Source organism: Hemiscyllium ocellatum, chromosome 2 (assembly GCF_020745735.1).
Source record: "Hemiscyllium ocellatum isolate sHemOce1 chromosome 2, sHemOce1.pat.X.cur, whole genome shotgun sequence".
In the NCBI taxonomy this organism is placed as follows: Eukaryota; Metazoa; Chordata; class Chondrichthyes; order Orectolobiformes; family Hemiscylliidae; genus Hemiscyllium; species Hemiscyllium ocellatum.
Genome location: NC_083402.1, coordinates 139,758,101 through 139,778,688, shown reverse-complemented (window position 1 = coordinate 139,778,688; position 20,588 = coordinate 139,758,101). Strand labels below are relative to the sequence as shown.

At 40.6% G+C, this 20,588-nt stretch overlaps 1 protein-coding gene across 1 annotated transcript in view; it reads left to right on the top strand.

Annotated features, from left to right (window-relative positions):
- The first annotated feature begins 502 nt into the window (after positions 1-502).
- The window catches only part of LOC132829186 (glyoxylate reductase/hydroxypyruvate reductase-like), a 39,276-nt gene continuing 19,190 nt past the window's right edge, over positions 503-20,588 (top strand). The window contains exons 1-5 of the mRNA XM_060846551.1: positions 503-663; positions 9,655-9,785; positions 12,960-13,032; positions 17,682-17,798; positions 19,574-19,662. Coding sequence (XP_060702534.1) covers positions 503-663; positions 9,655-9,785; positions 12,960-13,032; positions 17,682-17,798; positions 19,574-19,662 — 571 coding nt within the window. The remainder of the gene's footprint in view (positions 664-9,654; positions 9,786-12,959; positions 13,033-17,681; positions 17,799-19,573; positions 19,663-20,588) is intronic.

Genomic DNA, 20,588 nt, shown 5'->3' with positions numbered 1-20,588 from the left:
GAGGGCAGTGGAGGCCCAGTCTCTGGATTCATTTAAGAAAGAGTTGGATAGAGCTCCCAAGGATAGTGGAATCAAGGGTTATGGAGATAAGGCAGGAACAGGATACTGACTAAGGATGATCAGCCATGATCATATTGAATGGTGGTGCAGGTTCGATGGGCAGAATGGACTACTCCTGCACCTATTGTCTATTCCCAGCCACTTTCCCCTCCAGCCCTACCCATATCCCTATTTATCACCCAGCCCCTTCCCCCCCCCCCCCCCCCAATATTCCTGATTTGGGGTTTATGCCTGAAACGTTGACTCTCCTGCTCCTTGGATGCTGTCTGAGCTGCTGTGCTTTTCCAGCAACACACTTATCGACTCTGACCGTTACCGTCTGCAGTCCTCACTTTCACCATTGGTCAGAATGGGAGCCTCCCCTGGTTTGAATGAACTGTACGGCCCCGTTAAGAGGTCTCAAAGTCCCTGTTTGATTTGGCAGCACCTTAAGCAGGGTAGCATGTGGCTTCGGGGCTTCAGCCGCGGCACCCTGACAGAGCTGAGCCGAGCTGTGACCAACGAAGCGAGGCACACCATGCAGAGGAACCGGCCCCTGGCCAGGGTGTTTGTGAGCCGGCGGGTCCCACAGGAAGCGCTGAGCCTGCTCCGAGACTCGGGCATGTGAGTGTTTTCATGACTACAGGATTCCTGGTCCAGAGACAAAAAAAATCAATGCCACTTGTGTATGCAGATACTTTATAACCTTCATTGGCCAACTCTAACCTAACTCGCCAGCTACCTTACACTTGGGCTTTAAAAATGAAATAATTTAAATTATTGGTACAGAGCAGGTGTTGATCAGCAGAACAAGATACCCCAGCCCCTCAGTTCCAGAAAGCAAAGAACATTGGAGAGATCAAGATTGATTACGTCTTTAAATTAAAGTTGTTTATTTGCTTTCTCGTAATGAAAATTGAAAGAATTATTTTCCTTACCTGGGGATGATTCTTACCTAATCTCCAAGTTATTAACTATTAGAATTCTAATTGGCCATCTATTGCAGCAAAATTTAAATGTGCTGGAATGTACAGCGAGTGTTTACATGGGCCAGGGAAGAGAAATCGTTTTGAAATGTTTAGGTGCAACTATCTCCCGCGGTAACTCAATCCAACATAAATCTGTAAGAGAAATGTTGGCAGGGCACAGTTTCAGTTGAGCGAAGTCGGCTCACAGATGTAATTAGACATAGGGACAGGCAAGATCCCCATGGAAAGGGTGTGTCAGGTTAGTTAGAATCCGTTAGAAAACTGAGTCTTGCAAACTGAATATTAATAGCGTGCTGTAGTTATCAACACGATATCTAGAAAACTAGCCAGAACTCCTAACCCTGATCGCTGTTCAATGACCCTCTGCCGTGATGTACCTGATGTCAAATAGCGTGGTCAATGGAGGGAAGGTTGATAAGACAAGGAAGGGAGCACTTAAGTAATTAGAGAGGCGAGGCATGGGACTAGGGAGAGGGGGGTGGTGGGGAAGGATGGGTGGGATGGTGTTAAGTTGTTGCAGATGGGGTAATCATGACGGGTTGGTGGGGAGGGATGGAGCTGATAGGTGAAGAGGAAGAGGGACAGGTTAGGTCAAGTCAAGGAGGCGGGAAGTACAGGGAGGGCAGGACATGGGATGAAGCTAGGGATGGAGAGATCTTGAGCTCTATATTGAGGCTGTTGGGCTGTAAACTCCCAAATCGAAATACAAGGTGTTGTTCACCCAGTTTGTACTTGACCTTACTTTGACAGTTGAGAAGGCCCAGGATGAACATGTTGCTAGGGGAGTGGGAGGGGGTTGTTGAAATGGATGGCAACTGGGAGATTGTGTTGTTTGGTGCACTCCACACACACAAATCAACACAGACTCAGAGATTGATTCGCAGGGCAGGTTTTCTTTGGTTAAAGGTAGGTTAAATTTAGATTGATACCTGGGATGAATAGGTTGTCTTATGACAATAGATTGGACAGGCTGAACCAGTTTCTACTGGAGCTTAGAGAAGAGTGAGGAATGACCTGATTAAAGGCATGTAATGTATCTTTAGATTGGATTGAGATTACCTACAGTGTGGAAAAGGCCCTTTGGACCAACAAGTCCACACTGACCCTCCAAAGGGCTACCTACCCAGACCCATTCCCCTATCACTACAGGCAATTTAGCATAGCCAATTCACCTGACCTGCACACCTTTGGAATGTGGGAAGAAACCAGAGCATCCAGAGGAAACCCAAGCAAACATGGGGAGAACGTGCAAACTCCACGCAGACAGTCGCCCAAGGCTGGAATTGAACCCGGGTCCCTGGCGCTGCAAGGCAGCAATGCTAATCACTGAGCCATCATGCCACTCCTTCAGAGAGAGTGAATGCTGCTCTGAACTGAGATCTTACAGGCATCTGTGTACATGACTAGATGGCAGTCCCAGAGTGTACTAGAAAATTGAAAATATGTAACATTTGGCTGTAAAATGGATACCTGAGTTTTGGTTGCTGTTTTGACAACAATTCAAATTTAACCAGTTTAAATTATGTCCCAGGATACAAAAGCCAAATTGAGTTTGAATTTATTGTTTGGCCAACATCAAACCAATGAGACAATCTGATATAAAGATGTGGGCATTTTGAAAATTGGTTAGAGAGCAACTGCCATCGAGACAGACCCATGAAACTAGGAAACATTTGTCACGAAAAGGTACTTTTTCATATGAAACATACTCGCAGTAAAAAGCAAGCAGACAACCCAGTAAATTCAGCAGCCTGGAAGAGTGACGTCACAGAAGACAACAGAGGCTGTGTGGTTTTGAAATAAAGTGGATATAATTTTAATAATTGCAACAGCATATTGTTATAGAGTTGGAGGCAGGTAAGAAGTAGTTAAGAGAAAGGGAGGGCTTAGAGTTATAAATAGTTGTTCTTTAATGTTCATTTTTAGAGTTAGAACATTAATTGATGCTGTTTCTTTAAATAGTGGAATTTTGGAGTTCTGTGTCACTCATATTTTAACAGATTACGAGGTGAAGTGAGCTTTAATTAACAGAGAGGTCCACTACAATGTTGTAACATCTGTTTCCTTTCAGAGGGTTTTCTGACTTTGAAACTCTGCGTTAGAAGATAGTAGAAGCAGAATCAGTGAATATTTTTAAGGCAGAGGTAGATAAATTCTTGTTCAGCAAGGGAATCAAAGATAATCAAGATGGATGGGAACATGGAATTTGGAACACAACCAGATCGGCCATGATCTTATTGAATGCTGGAGCAAGCTTGAGGAACTGAAGGATCTAGTTCTGTTCCGATTTGATATGTTTGTGTGTACACTGGCATCCAGATGCTCCCATATTCTGCAAACACAACATATCACATTTGCTGTAATTCTTTAATGTGTTTAAATTAATTAAATTTGATTACTTTAATTATCCATTTTTAAATCTTCCATTCCTTGTTTAGATAATAATTCTGTCAAAGGTATAGAGAATCACAAATTTTATGCACTTGGTCAAAAAAGTGTATAAAGTACACCCAACAACTATGTACAAACCTGTCAATTTATCCTTGATGGTGGAGACGCTTTAAAAGCTAACAGTTTAATAATCTCTTGGAACAAATATAGATCAATTAAGGAAAGTTAACACAAATTGTGCACCCCTGAATTATTTACTGCTCTGATTAGGTAACAGAAGGTTAATGCGGGAAATGCAGCTGATTTGATAACATGCTGCATCAGCAAAGTTAGAGCTGATGGGAAGAAAAGAGTCAATAGCAGCATTGACACAAAGTTGAAATAACAGGAAATACAATTCTGGTGAAGAATTGTTTTTCAGACTGGAGGAAGTTATATCATGGGAGAGGGAGTCCCTCAGGGTTCATGTTAGGACCATTGCTTTGCTTGATATTTATAATTGACCAAGACTTGGAGATACAAAACTTGGAAGCTTTGGGAATCCTATGCTTTATGAATAGAGTACCAAAACAAGGAAGTCACGGAATATTTTGTCCAGACCTGAGCACTATATGTGAAGGTTTTAGAGAAGTTTCAGAAAAAAATGTAGGGACTACAGTTAGCTGATCAAACACATTAGTTGTTTTAAATGCATCGTTATCTCTCAAACAGCAATTATCTTCCTTGGTTACTTATCCTAGATTCCACTGATTGAGGTAAAATTTCTTCTGGCTCTTTTAAAGAAAAGGATATTCTCCACAAATAAAAACCTACTTAAAAATCCATATTACAAGCCAGGTATTCCTGCACTTCATAAGTGGGTTGCCACATTGTGAAAAAACAAGAGTTCTCCCATATTTCATCAGAATGTCCCATTTTCATGATGTGCCACAGTTAATCAGTGACAGTTCAATTAATGGGTAATCAACTACATCACTTCAAAGTGCTTTGGATGAACTTTGACTTTATTCTTCAAGTGCAACTTGATACTGATTTGAAATAAAATAGATAAAATCTTTAAAATCTTCTTTTGGATTAGGAGTTAAACCTCACAGATAGATATAAAGCAGTGTTATCCCTTTATTTATCCACTGGGCACATGTTTAATTAGGAATCCAGATGTGGATAATTGCCACACAGAAGTAGACATTGAGTAAAGACATTGTTGTTGGGCATGTACTCATTGACACAAGCTTCGTTCTCAGGCCTGCCCTGGGTATCTTTATGGCTTTCTCCAATCGGTTAGTTTCATCTTTATCTTCAAGCCCAGTCCCAGCATTTTGTGAGGTCGATGGCTCTATGTTATCTGAGAATTTTGGAGTTCAAATTAATGATTCGATCTGAGCAGACAAATTGTGTTAGGAGTTAAGAGATGTGTGTTGAGAATTGAGTGCAATAGTGAGGGGTTTGATTGAAGCATGGAGCATACAGGAATTATGATGGACGCCCATAGACTTCTAGCAGACATCCTCTGTTCCTAGCACCAGTTCGTTTTTGGGGAGGGGTATAATGAAAGTTTTAGACCCCTTTTATAGAATAAATTTATAATAAACATACATCTATGTCACTTCTAGTGGGACAGAGACAATTCAACAATGTCATTTCAGTCTGCCCTGTCTGTGCAATTCATGTTTAAAACGCTGCTTTTGAGATTTATATACCATCTGTATTCAGCCCTTCCTGCCTTGAAAACTGCATGATGTCAATGCCAGGGAAGAGCAGGATAATTATATTTTTTCTCTCTACCACTAATACATATACCAGAGGTGCAGCAAAATTTCCCAGCATGCCCTGCCTACTGTCCCTGCACTGGCATACACCTGGCAGGGGCTTGCACTTTGACCAGTGTGCAGAACCAAACAAGCTGTGTTCCTCTACACCAGGTGGGAAGACTGAGATCCCCTTATAGGAAAGGGTATAATTTTCAATCATAATATTTGCAATGGTCCTGGATCTCCCGCAGATAACTGTAGCCCTGTAGGCAAGAGGAGTGGGCACTTGAGAGTGGAAGGAGTGCCAACTGCCCCTCAGCAAAGGCCTGAGGAATGTGAGGCTGATGCCCAGTAATGATAGTATCCTGTTTGTTCTGCATTGTTACATTTGGCCTAGGCCTACTCCACAGGATACCAACTCTGCACAGTTATTTTAATGTCAAAGCTTTACAGAACGTGCAGAGGAGAATAGTGACCGAACAGGTAGATGAGAGTAAACCGGTTGATGTGGTGTATATGGATTTCAGCAAGGCTTTCGATAAGGTTCCCCACAGTAGGCTAATATACAAAATGCGGAGGAATGGGATTGTGGGAGACATAGCAGTTTGGATCAGTAATTGGCTTGCTGAAAGAAAACGGAGGATTATAGTTGATGGAACATGTTCATCTTGGTGTCCAGTTACTAGCGGCGTACCGCAAGAGTCAGTGTTGGGTCCACTGCTGTTCGTCATTTTTATAAATGACCTGGATGAGGGCTTAGAAGGGTGGGTTAGTAAATTTGCAGATGACACTAAGGTCGGTGGAGCTGTGGATAGTGACGAAGGATGTACTAGGTTGCAGAGAGACATAGATAGGATGCAGAGCTGGGCTGAGAGGTGGCAAATGGAGTTTAATGTGGACAAGTGTGAGGTGATACACTTTGGGATTCTTGGGAGTGCAGATGAGCAGAGAGATCTTGGTGTCCATGTACAGAGATCCCTGAAAGTTGCCACCCAGATTGACAGTGTTGTTAAGAAGGCATACAGTGTTTTGGCCTTTATTAATAGAGGGATTGAGTTCCGGAACTAGGAGGTTATGCTGCAGCTGTACAAAGCTCTGGTACGGCCACACTTAGAGTTTTGTGTGCAGTTCTGGTCACCACATTATAAGAAGGATGGGGAAGCTTTGGAAAGGATGCAGAGGAGATTTACTAGGATGTTGCCTGGTATGGAAGGAATGTCTTACGAGGAAAGGCTGAGGGCCTTGAGGCTGTTCTCGTTAGAGAGAAGAAGGTTGAGAGGTGACCTAATAGAGACATACAAGCTAATCAAAGGGTTAGATAGGGTGGACAGAGAGAGCCTTTTTCCAAGTATGGGGACGGCAAACACGAGGGGACACAACTTTAAAGTGAGGGGAGATAGGTATAAGACAGATGTCAGAGGTAGTTTCTTTACTCAGAGAGTAGTAAGGGTATGGAACGCTTTGTCTGCATCGGTAGTAGATTCGCCAAGTTTAAGTGCATTTAAGTCGTCATTGGACAGGCAAATGCACGTACATGGAATAGTGTAGGTGGGATAGGCTTCAGATTAGTATGACAGGGCGGCGCAACATCGAGGGCTGAAGGGCCTGTACTGCGCTGTAATGTTCTATAATAGTACTATAGATGAGGTAGGTCAATTGTGTGAAGGAATTGGAGAAACTGACATTGTTCTCTGTGAAGCAGAACAAGTTAAGAGAAGATTTGATTGAAATGTTCAAAATCATTCATGGTTTTTGATTGGTTAAATAATACTTCAGTGACAGAGAGGTTGTTAACCAAAAAAACATTGACAAGGTTATTTGCCACTGGTGACATGAAGGAAGAAAAATGTACACTGTGAATTGTTATGATCTGTAGTGCATTGCCTACTTGAACAGATGTTGGAAACTGATTCAATAATAACTGATAAAAAAGAATTGGAGAACTGATTGAAGGGGAAACATTTGCAGGGGAAAAGATAGGATAGATCTTTCAAAAAACCAGCACAGTTAAAATGGTTGAATGGGCTTCTTTAGTGCTTCATCGTTCTATAATTCTGTGAAATGAGTATACATCTGGCTACAAAGAGGGCATGAAAATGTAGGAAGCAAGACATGCATACAAAAATAAAGTAAGAGAATTAAAGTTAAATTGCAAAAGCAGAAAATCTGAAATAATAATTGGAACTACAAAGAATAGATAACATAGGAGGAGGGTGAGACCCTCCTTTTTAATTTGCTCTGCTTTCAAATAGATCATGGTTGATCATCTACCTCATGACCATTTCCCCACACTACTACCATCTCCTTTGGTGTCATAAGTATCCAGAAAAGTAGCCTTCCTGTCTTGGATGTATTCAGAGGAAGCTCAGTTATCGGAGTAAAGAATTCCAAATATTCACTATCCTCTAAGTCAATAAAATCTTCCTCATCTTAGTTCCAAATGGCATGCCCCTTATTCTGAGATTGCCTCCCCTGGTTCTATATGCATTTACCCTTTCTAGCCCTGAAAAAGAATTGTGTAGATTTCAACCAAATCAGGCCTCTCTCTTTGAAACTCTCAAGAGGATGCAGGTCCAGTCTCCTCACAGGATAGCCCCATCATCTCAGGAACCATTCTGGTGCACTCTATTTCCCTCCCTCTATGACAAGATTATACTTGGGTAATGGGTCCAAAATGTATGAAATACTTGTGCGTTCTCACCAACCTTCTAAGCAATTGATGGAAGACATCTTTACGTTTACATTCAAATCCTCTTGTAATAAAGGCCATCCTACCATTATCTTCCTTCTTGATTGTTTGTTACCCAAGATGTAAACTTTAAATAACTCATGAACAAGTTCACCCAAGTCCTATCTTGACATCTGTACTTTCCAATCTCACACTGTACTTCCATTCCCCTGACCACTTATTCACATCATATTCCATCAACCATGTTCTTTCCTATTTACTCAGCTTGTTCAAATCACATGCAATCTCTTTGCACCAATTTCTCAACACACATTCCCACCTAGATTTTGTTAGCTGCAAACTTGGAAGTAGTATATATGGTTCCCCCACATCCCAGTCATTGTAATGATTTCAAACAGCTGGGATACAAGCACTGATCCTTGCAGTACCGCGCCCCCTCCCCCACCACCCCCCAACCCACTCATCACAAAGCACCAAATGAGAATGACTTGTTTATTCCTACTCTTTTCATTCACATTTCTTTGATCCATGCCAGTAGATCCCAGGTGTTCCAATCTTGTTTACTAATCTTCTGTTTGGGACCTTATCATAAGCCTTCTGAAAAACCAAAGACACCACATCCACTCGTTCCACTTATCTGCTCTATTGGTGTAACAGCCTCAGAAATCTCAACAGGCTTGTCAAGTATAATTCTCCTTTGCATAAATCCATGTTGACTGTCTAATCAGATTATTGTTTTGTAAGTGTCTACTTATCATATTCTTTATCATGAATTCTAGTATTGTCTGTCATCAGGCTAATGTGTCCAATGGTGCCTCATTTTCACTCTCGCTCCTTTCTTAAATGTTGATGTTGCATTTGCAACCTTCCAACCTGTGGGCACTACTCCAGAATCTATGAAGTTTGAAATAATATCAATGCTTCCACTATTTCTACAACTACTGGATAACTATTTCGATGCTCTAGGATAAAATTTGGGAATTTTTCAACTTTTGGTTTTGTTAAATCCTCTAAACTTAATTGTTTTCAATATCTCAATCTCACTAGTACTTTGGAACTTTATTATTTCTGGAAAATAACCTCAACACAGTTCTATCAAAACTCAGGCACAATTCTCATGCCTTCACCCTTTCTGAGGTAATCTTCCATTAGTCTTAGTTTTTCATGAACACATTTCAAGATGTTTCAAAGTACTGAAGTATGGAGTATTTTTGAATTATAACTGAAAAATGTATTGCTGAAAAAGTGCAGCAGGTCAGGCAGCATCCAAGGAGCAGGAGAATCGACGTTTCGGGCATAAGCCCTTCTTCAGGAATGCTTCAGGATTTCTGAAGAAGGGCTTATGCCCGAAACGTCGATTCTCCTGCTCCTTGGATGCTGCCTGACCTGATGCGTTTTTCCACCAACACATTTTTCAGCTCTGATCTCCAACATCTGCAGTCCTCACTTTCTCCTAGTTTTGAATTGTAGTCATTGTCATAATAATAGAAGAAACAATGTTCCACATATAGCAAGGTAATGACTGAATAATTTGGTTTTGGGTGTTGTATGGGAATGAACATTGGTCAGAACACTGAGGAAAACTCAAATGATGCCATGAGACATCTTAGGTTTTAACATCTGAACTGAAAAATGCACCTCCATCAGTACTGAGGAGATTCATCACTGCACTGATTTTTAAATGTAGGTTTGTATTCAGTATGAAGTAGAACTTGAGCATAACTCTGATTCAAAGGCTACTGCTGATCTACAGTCAACACTAATAGGTTCATTTTGTGTATTTTTTAAATTTCAGCTGTGATATTAAGCACTGGGATTCTGATGACCCTGTACCTCGCACAGATCTGTTAAAAGGGGTTGCTGGAGTAGATGGATTATACTGTTTATTGACCGAGAAAATAGATAAAGAACTTTTAGATACTGCAGGTACAATTTTATATGATTTCTATAATGAATCTTTGTTAAATTTAAAACACTGAAGTAAGTAATTACTTTTATTTGGAATCCAAGGAGCATTTTGATACAATGCCTGAGAGACTAATAACTTTTAAAAAGAAATTTGAACTTCTAGTATGGCTGGCATGATAAGATTTCAAGTGTTAAGAATGTTGCTGTGAGGGCAAAATAGATTAAGCACTATTACAGTCGACAAATCATACTTTCAAGAACAGAACAGAAATTGCCCCTTTTATATTTACCGCAACTGAAAAATGCCACTTTAAAGTTAAGATTTATGGGAGATCCAAGATGGCGGCGACTCAGCAAGTCTGAGTTTACAGAGCTCTTCCCAAAACCTGGGTAAAGTGAGTTACTAACCCCCACCACACTTACCAAACCACCCAAAAAAATTTTCTAACCTTAATTAGCTGTTTACTATTATATTTAAGCAGTTTAATATTAAGTGGATAATGAGTAAACCAAAGGGATCCCGCAGCTCTCAGAAAACAAAGACCCCTCCCCCACCCTCCTCTCCTCCTCCGGCTGCAGCTGATGTAAAAACAGGCCTTGTAGAGATGATTGCCAGGCTGGAATCGACACTCATCAATTTCATCGCAGAATCCAGACAGAGATGGAACTCATTCGAAGAAAAGTTACAAAAGTACAGCCAGGCTCTCGAGGAATTACAGGGCCGAGTGGAGGGGGCGGAGCTAAAGGCCACGACCTCCGAGGCTGCAGCACAAACAGCTGCAGAACAGGTGCCAGCTCTGGAGCAGAGAGTCCGGGCCTTTGAAATCTACATGGATGACCTGGATAATAGAAATCGGAGAAAGAATATCTGTCTTCTGGGCCTCCCTGAACAAGAAGAGAAGGGACAGTTAGTAGTATTTCTGGAGCGATGGCTGCCCCAGCTTTTAAACCTGGGGGCTGAAACTGACCGGGTAAGGGTGGAGTGGGCCTACCGGGTCGCAGTACGCGGATCTGGCCCAAACCAGCGCCCACGCCCGGTCCTGTTCCGGCTGCAGAGTTATAGGGAGAGGCAGATACTCCTGGATGCCTCCAGAAATCTTGGAAAGGATCCTAAAGCTATGATTCATGAAGGATCCAAGATTATGTTATTTCAGGACTTCTCCCCGGCTTTGGCACGAAGGAGGAAGGCGTTTGATGAGGTGAAGAAATGTCTAAGGAACTTAAATATTCAATACACCTTACGCTACCCAGCGACGTTATGCTTTACCCACGAAGGATCCGAGTATAATTTTAGATCACCAGAAGAGGCTAAGGAACTTTTAGACTCGTTTAAATAAATCGTAAGAGACAATTTATGTTGGCTTGCCTCTTCCACACTCCGTGGGGAGAAATGGATACTTTACTCTACTTTACTTTTGCTTCTGGGAGCAGGGTTGTCTTCTCTTGCTATTTTATGTTATTATACTTAATTGTAATTTGTTGGAGTTGTAATTTTATAGTTATGTGTGTTTGTACGTGGCATTGATGCTATCAGATATACTCAGGTATGGGTGGGGAGGGGTGGGGGTGGGGCGCTCACTGTCAACTCTAGCTCGGTATTATATCTAAATCCTATTAAGGAGCGCCCGGGTCAAGGGTGGGACACTGTTTGGGAGAGGATATGGTGGACCTTTAGAAAGGAAGTAAGGCCCCCTGAGAACAAGGGGGAGGATCTCCATTCAAACATGCTTTATTTTTTTTGTTCTTATTGTTTGGAAATAGTTTCCTTTTTATTATACTGTTATGAGTGTATTAGAGAACATTTTCTCTTGTTTGAAGGATGTAAGTGACTCAACTATACACTCTGGATAATTGTGGATTAGATTAGTAGTTAACTGAGTTTCATTGTTTTTCTTTCTTCTTTAGTATAATTCCTTTGAATTTTGATGATTATATATTTAAGATCTATTTTTATATTAATGTTTGTGCTTGAAAGTTCTGTTTATTTTTGTAAATCTGTCAAAATATTAAATTTCTAATAAAAATATCTTTAAAAAAAAAGTTAAGATTTATGCTAATTTTTAAGTAAGCATTCAATTCTCCTGGACCCATTCCAAAGTAATTCTTAGCCCCTGAGAGTTTATTTTCATTCTTTTCCTTTCCCAGCCCGGTAACCTTTAATCATAAGCTTTCACAATGAGTGTTTTCCAGGATATTATCTTCTTAACTCAAAAATCTTCCATTTCTCATTGATTTTAATCCTTGAAAATTTGGTCTTTTTGTCCAGAATACCATAATATGTTGGAGTAGAATTGGGCCATTCGGCCCATTGAGTTTGTTCAGCCATTCAATCATGCCTGATATGTTTCTCAACCCCATTCTCCTGCCTTCTCCCCATATGTTTTGATCCCCTTATAGTTAAGAACCTATCTATCTCATTCTTAAATACACTTAAATACATTCTTAAATATCATTTTCCTTGTTGGCCTCCTGAGCCTCCAAATGCAAACTCCCATCCCCATACCTGCATAATGACTCATAGAGATGGTACTTAGCCCATAGCAGAAGAGGTCAATGACAAGCATCCAGCCCAGTAGATTTCTCTGTATGAGTTAGTGGAGTTTGAGTAGGGTGGCCTTCCCTTCTTAATGCCCCATCATGACTCACCAGCAGGACCCAAACAAGTAACATCCTTTTTCTGATCTTCATGAGAACCCTGGTTTGCATGTTATTCCAGATCCAGTGCTGTAATCTCCTAATGGGCCTTGCTGCAGTTCCAGTTCATGCCTCCACTCCATGCTGAGAACAGTCAGCCTACATTTCACTGGCATCTCTCTGATGTGGGACTTTGCGTTGTTGAGGGAGTCATTCAGTTGTCAATTTGCTGTTTAAATGTTGCAAAGCAGCTGTCTCCACCCACCCCAACCCTGAATTTTTAATTGGGGTGTAGAGACTATGGCACTCCACTAAATCCAGCTTTAGAACTCACATGCCCAGAACAGAAGTCTGAAATAGGTCATGAATTCACAACCTCCCAACTCTCAGGCAGAAATTTTGCCACTAAGCCAAGTCTTTTGCAACTTTCCTTAGATGCTTGAAATTTAATAATAGATGCTATAATATAGAATGAAATTCTATCCAGTATAAGATGAAAATTTTTTAATTCTAACCAAGTTAGCTTGGTTTCATTTTAAGATTATTCTCCTAATATAGGACCCAACTTGAAAGTTATCAGCACCATGTCTGTGGGGTTCGATCATCTTTCTCTCGAAGAAATTAAAAAAAGGTAAACTATTAAAAATAAAATGTCAGTGTTATTCATTTTGTACAACATAACACACTCAAAAACTTAACTTTTTATGCAGTATATAGTATCTAAGAAACTATAGTGCAATGTACAATATTATTATCTGAAGATAATTTTCCTTATTTAGAAGTATCTACATTCTTGACAAGTGTATAATTTTGAACTGAGTAACACAGTGGATTGTAACAAGCCTTTCATCCCTGAGACTTGGATTCAATGACAGGAGGAGGAGACTGTGTAACTACTTACACCTTTTCCATCACTTATTGAGTTCACAGCTAGTCTTAACTCCATACAATTACCTCTGCTCCATACCTCTTCAAAGCTTTGCTTAACAGAAACCTATCAATCTCCAACCTAAAATGAATAATGGAGGTAGCATCAATCACCATTTTCACAAGAGATTTTCAAATTTCCAGCAGCATTTTTGTGAAAGGAATATTTACTAGCCTCATTCCTGGAAGGTCTGGCTATAATTTTTAAACTCTTCCCTCAGAGATGTTCACATTTCTAGACTTACCAATTAATCAAATAGAGAATATAGGTTCCCTTTATCAGTTCCCTTTAATATCATAAAAGTCCATTAGACTACTGATTAACCTTCTAATTTCAGGGAGTACAACCCTAGGTTTTGTCATGTCTCATAATTTAAACCTTTGAGTTCATGTATCACTCTGGTAAATCGATGCTACACAGCCCCCAAAACTAATATATCTTCCCAAAGGTGTAGTTCCCAGAACTGCTCACTGTTCTCTATTCGTGGCTTTGAATAGTTATAGTATGACTTCAATGACCTTGTATTTTTGTCCTCTAGACACAAATTTCAGCATTCCATTGACCTTTTGATTATTTTCTGTACCAGTTAATGATATTTCAATTTTTCTGACCATTTATTCCTGGGATGTGGACATCAGTGGCCAGAACAGCATATATTGCACATGGAAAGGTGATAGTGAGCCATCTTCTTGAACTACTGGAGTCTTACTGAGTGTAAGTACTTCCATTGTGCTGTCAGGAAGGGAGTTACAGGATTTTAACCCCGGAGTGGTGAAGGAATGGTGATATAGTTCCGAGTCAGGACTTGGAGGAGAACTTGTAGCTGATTTGTTACCATTTTCCTTCTAGATGATAGAGGCAACTGGCTTGGAAGTTGTTGTTGAAGGAACTGTATGCATCTTACGAATTATACATACTGCTTTATTCAGTGTTGAAGGGAATGAATGCTGAGGTAGTGGATGGGGTGCCAATCAAACAGGCTGCCTTATCCTGAACGGGGTCAAGCTTTTTGAATGTGTTAGATTTGTACTCATCCAGACAGGTATTCCATCACAATCCTGGCTCGTGCCTTGTATGGCAGACTGGTATAGGGGAGTCAAGAGGTGAGTTACTTCCTACAAAATTCCTCATCTGATACCTACTCTTGTAATCATAGCATTTATGTGGCTATTTCAGTTTCTGGTGAATGGCAACTCCCAGAGTGGTGATGGTGGAAGATCCAGTAGTGGTAGTACCACTATCAAGGGAGGTGTTTTTAGATTCTCTGTTGTTAGAGATATTCATTGTTTGGCACTGATATGTTGTGAATGTTACTTGCCCCTTATCAGTAAATCATCTTGCTACACATAGACACAGGCTGTTTCAGTCCACAAGGAAGTGCAAATGATGTTGAATATTTGGCAATAAATAATAAACATTCCCACTTCTAGCCATTATGATTGAAGAAGGTGTTTGTTGAAGCAGCTGCAGATGGCTGAGCCTAAGACAGTCCCCTGAGGAACTCCTTTATTTTAGATTTGCCTTCAAACAGCAGAGTACAAAGAACAATACAGCACTGGAACAGGCCCTTTGTTTAAGAAGGGTGACAGGAATAATCTGGGAAATTATAGATCGGTGTACCTTACATCTGTGGCAGAGAAATTATTGGAGAAGATTCTTAGGGATAGGATTTGGTAAAATATGGGCTTATTAGTGAGAGGCAGCATGGCTTTGAGTGGGGAAGATCATGCCTCACATAATTGAGTTTTTTTGAGGAAGTGATAAAAATGAGGGCAGGGCAGAAGATGTTGTCATTGTGGACTATAGAAAGGCCTTTGACAAGGTCTCTCATATCAGGCTGATATAAAAGGTGAAGTCACATGGAATCTGCAGTGAGCTGGTAAGGTGGATACAGAACTGGCTTAGTTACAAAAGACAGACAGTGGTAGTGGAAGGGTGTTTTTCTGACTGGAGATCTGTGACCAGTGGTGTTCTACAGGATTAATGCAAGGACACCTCTGTTGTTTGTAATATAAGTAAATGATTTGGAGACAATGTCGGTAGCCTGATTAGTAAGTTTGACAAAAGCACAAAGATTGCAGGAGCTGCAGCTAGTGAGGAGGACTGCAAGAGGATACAGCAGGATATAGATAGACTGGTGACTTGGGCAAAGAAATGGCAAATAGAGTTTAAATTGGACAAATGTGAAATGATGCATTTTGAAAGATCTAATACCAAGCAAATGGAGGAATCTTTAGTGGCATCAACATACAACAGGATCAAGGTGTACGGTTCCACAGTTCCCTAAAAGTAGCAATGCAAGTGGATAAGGTGGTCAAGAAGACACGTCGAGTCATAGAGATGTACAGCACAAAAGCAGACTCTTTGGTCCAACTCGTCCATGCTGACTAGATATCCTAAATTAATCTAGACCCATTTGCCAGCATTTGGCCATTATCCCTCTAAACTCTTCCTATTCATATACCCATCCAGAAGTCTTTTAAATGTTGTAATCCTACCAGCCTTCAGCACCTTCTCTGGCAGCTCATTCCATACGTGCACCATCATCTTGAAAATGTCATCCCTTAGGTCCGTTTTAAATGTCTTCTCATATTAAACCTATGGACTTCAGTCAGGCGTTTGACAAGGTTCCTCATGGTAGACTGGTTAACAAGGTTAGATCTCATGGAATACAGGGAGAACTAGCCATTTGGACATAGAAGTGGCTCAAAGGTAGAAGACAGAGGGTGGTGGTGGAGGGTTGCTTTTCTGACTGGAGGCCTGTTACCGATGGTGTGCCACAAGGATCGGTGTTGGGTCCACTGCTTTTCATCATTTACATAAATGATTTGAATGTGAACATAGGAGGTATAGTTGACACCAAAATTGGAGTTGGAATGGACAGCGAAGAAGGTTACCTCAGTACAACGGGATCTTGATCAGCTGGGACAATGGGCTGAGGAGCGACAGATGAAGTTTAATTTAGATGAATGTGAGCTGTGGCATTTCGGAAAAGCAAATCAGAGTAGAACTTATACACTTAATGGTAAGGTCCTAGGGAGTGTTGCTGAACAAAGAGACCTTCGAGTGCAGGTTCATAGTTCATTGAAAGTGGAATCATAGGTAAATAGGATCCTGAAGAAGGTATTTGGTATGCTTTCTTTTATTGGTCAGAACACTGAGTTTATGAGTTGGAAAGTCAGATTATGGTTGTACAGGACATTATATGGCAACTTTTGGAATATTGCATGTAATTCTGGTCTCATTCCTATCGGAAGGATGTTGTGAAACTTGAAAGGGTTCAGAAAATATTTATGATGGTGTTGCTAGGGTTGGAGGATTTGAGCTACAGGGAGAGGCTGAACAGGCTGGGGCTGTTTTCCCTGGAGCGTCGGAGGCTGAGGGTGACCTTTTATAGAGGTTTATAAAATCATGAGGGGCATGGATAGGATAAATAGACAAAGTCTCTTCCCTGGGGTGGGGGAGTCCAGAACTGGAGACCATAGGTTTAGGGTGAGAGGGGAAAGATATAAAAGGGACCTAAGGAGCAACTTTTTCACGCAGAGGGTGGTGCATGTATGGAATGAGCCGCCAGAGGAAGTGGTGGAGGCTGGTACAATTACAACATTTAAAAGGCATCTGGATGGGTATATGAATAGGAAGGGTTTAGAGGGTTATGGGCCAAGTGCTGGCAAAGGGACTAGATTGTTAGGATATCTGGTCGGCATGGATGAGTTGGACCAAAGGCTCTCTTTCCATGTCATATGACTCTGACTCCATGACTGTATAACTACGGGTGCTGGAAATCAGAAACAAAAACAGAAATTGCTGGAAAACACAGGAGTCTGACAGCATCTGTGGAGAGAAAAAGCAGAATTAACATTTCAGGTCCAGTGACCCTTCTTCAGAACACCCACAGACTCTGACTCACGGCCACTGGGTTTTTGAATCACAAACTTGTTCCTCACATAAGTCTGTTTGTCATGTTCCTGTTTTTTCCCAGCAACCCCACATCCCTTGACTCTTTGATTTATCCTGACATCACTGTGCATTCAATGAGATGAAAAGTTTTGGGTTTGCCTTTCTTCATCTGTCTCTAGTAATGTTTGCTTGAAAACTTGGTGTAGCAGAAGTGTTCTTCACCGCTGAGTAACAGGGTCTGTTTGATGTAATTTGAACTTCAAAACAGTCTGAGAATAATGAACAAAGGATATTTCCTACTGCACTAATTGTTTGGTCTCTGGTTTCTAGGTGTGCGACAACAACTTTAATTTATAAAATAGAATTCAACACAAGTTTGAATTTTATGCAGTGACATGAACATTGAGCCTGTTGCAAAGTGGAATATTAATTTCCATTTCCTGTGTTTGAAGGGGAATTCGAGTGGGCTATACCCCTGACGTCCTGACCAATGCCTCCGCTGAACTCACTGTCGCCTTGCTCCTGGCAACATCTCGTCGACTGATGGAGGCAGTAGCTGAAGCCAAAAAGTAAACTGACTTTTGTTTTGTTGTCTGAAACTTTCTGAATTGGAGCACTTAATATTCAAAGCAAAAGTGATCACATTTAGTCTTGAGCAGTTACTGTGTCAATTGTAAATACGATAACCTGTGTCCATTTCAGAAAAGGGATTTGCTTTGTCCTTCCATATATTATAGTTCTTAGAGGCAAAGGCAAAAATTTATTTTCAATATTTGCTTTTCCTATTTTTGTCATGCAGAAGGCTTGATTGTACTGACTTGTTACCATTGGATGAACTGTAGAAATGCAATTATTTTGAAGTCTGTTTACTCTGTTGGTTTGCAAGTCTTGTTAAAGCAAAACCTCATTTGGATATATAAGATTAATACTGCACCCTGCTACGATCCCAGTTGATGGTAAAACTGGACAAGTGAAATCCCAAAATGAAACCTAGCTTGATAGACTAAGTTTTATTTTTCATTTTGTTTACCATGAAGGTCAATTCTGAAATTATTTGCAAGAGGCTGCCAATATACTTTCAACAGAAGAACATAAAAGTTAAGAACACAAAGAAAAACACTAACTATAATATACTAGACAAGAACTATTGGAACAATCTCCTCATAAATATCAGAAAGAGTAATTAATCTTTTACCCAGATAATACTTTAACAGACACTCATCCTCAATGAAGAGTCAGTCCTATTGCCATTCTAAAGCTTCTTGCTCAAATAGTATGGCTGTAATTAACATGAGGTGTTCTGCCCGTCTGGAAATATTTCTAGAGGAGAGCAAAAACAATCTTTAAAAGTTCGTCTTGCTTTCTTTGTTTCAGCTCTTTGCTGGACTTGCTGTTCTGTATGTCCTGATTACCAACCAACAAAAGTAATGCCTGTTGACTTGGCTGCACCATAAACTGTATTCGAAGTATATATGATAAAAACACTGAGGCACTGAGCTGTACACAACCACTGTTGTGTGGAAATTTGAACTAGCTGAGTCCCTATTTGGACTCTACTAAATTAGATATTGCAGAGTGAAGCAGGAGTCAGGGCTGTTCCAATTGGGCCAGAAATGCATTGATCCAGATCTAGCAGGAGTGCTCCTCTACAATACCTCCTTACACATGATAGGGCCTCCAGGTGTACTTCACCACAAACTATGAATTACCTTTGAACCACTGACAATGTGGCAAGCATCTGTTATTCTGGAAAAAGGCCACTTGACCCAAAATGTTAATTCTGATCTTTCTCCACAGATGCTGATATTTTCCAGCAATTTCTGTTTTTGTTTCTGATTTCCAACAGCTGCAGATCTTTCGGTTTTTTACCTGGTATTAGCAGATCCATTGATGTAAATGTGATTGGGACCCAATCCCACACTGACCTCAGGCCTACCTGTAGAGGCATGTGGATTAAAAGTAGACTCTAATCACTTTCTAGGAGAAAGTGAGGTCTGCAGATGCTGGAGATCAGAGCTGAAAATGTGTTGCTGGAAAAGCGCAGCAGGTCAGGCAGCATCCAAGGAGCAGGAGAATCGACGTTTCGGGCATGATTCCTGAAGAAGGGCTCATGCCCGAAACGTTGACTCTCCTGCTCCTTGGATGCTGCCTGACCTGCTGCGTTTTTCCAGCAACACATTTTCAGCTCTAATCACTTTCTAGCCCTATGTATTTTAACAGCTCAAAGTTTATATGTTAGAATAGTTCTTTTATTTTGATTTAAAATGTTCAGTTTGAAATATAGATTTGTGTTGACTTGATCTTAGTTGTCATGCTCCAATAACTGAATTCTTTCTACTTTCAGTGGTGGCTGGGGCACGTGGAAACCCATGTGGCTTTGTGGTTATGGACTGTCAGACAGCACTGTGGGCATCGTTGGACTGGGAAGAATAGGTGAGTCATTGATCACAAGATTATTATGGACAAATAAAGATAATTTGGCCCACCTTAAATTGAACTTCACAGAAAGCAAAAGAAAATCCACAGGATTAATGTTCCTTCACGTTTGCATTTGTTGGATGCAGGATGGTGTTGTTGGGAGGATGGACACAAGTCTCTTCCCAGTCCTTAAACCAAGAATAATAGATCACACAGGGAGAAACAATTGAGTCTTAAGCCCAACAGAGAATAATGATTATGTAGGAATAATCAATTTAGACTGAAAATTCAATTGGAAGTTGGAAAACAAGTAATTTTTAAGAAAAAGCTTTGTTAATAAAGGTACTTGCATTTCTCCTTCACTATATGCAGACTCATTGGAAGGTCTCATTTAAAAATATAAAACTCCAGGAGGGGTTTCAGTGTGAAGACTAAATGCCTCTCAAACTCCAGACCATCTTATTGAAATACTTGCAGATTTAGATAAATGTAATAACCATGTTGATTGTTAGATCTGAATGCTGTATTTATTTGTACCCCAATCACTGATACTGGAAAGAACTTAATGCAGCTGTGCTGAGACTGGCCTCTAACATATTTCAGGTCTATTGTCCAATCTTGATGCTGTTAAGGATGATGGGGACCTCACTTGGAGCTGTGCACTTTAAGGGGCATTCCAAAACCACTGAATAATTTTGGCATCTGAAAAGTGCATGCTCACTTCTGCTAGGAAGTGTACAGGACATCATTTTGGCAAAGGGGTTTGTGCATGCACATCAAATTAACACTGACAGCTTATAGATCAGGCAGATTGAAATGTCAGGCAATCTGCAATACTGAATCACTGCTCACTTCCATGCTCTGGTAACGCAGTATCTGTAACTTCCACAGCTGACCCCCCTCCCCCAAGGTTAAATGAGATGAAGAATCCCTTACCCTTA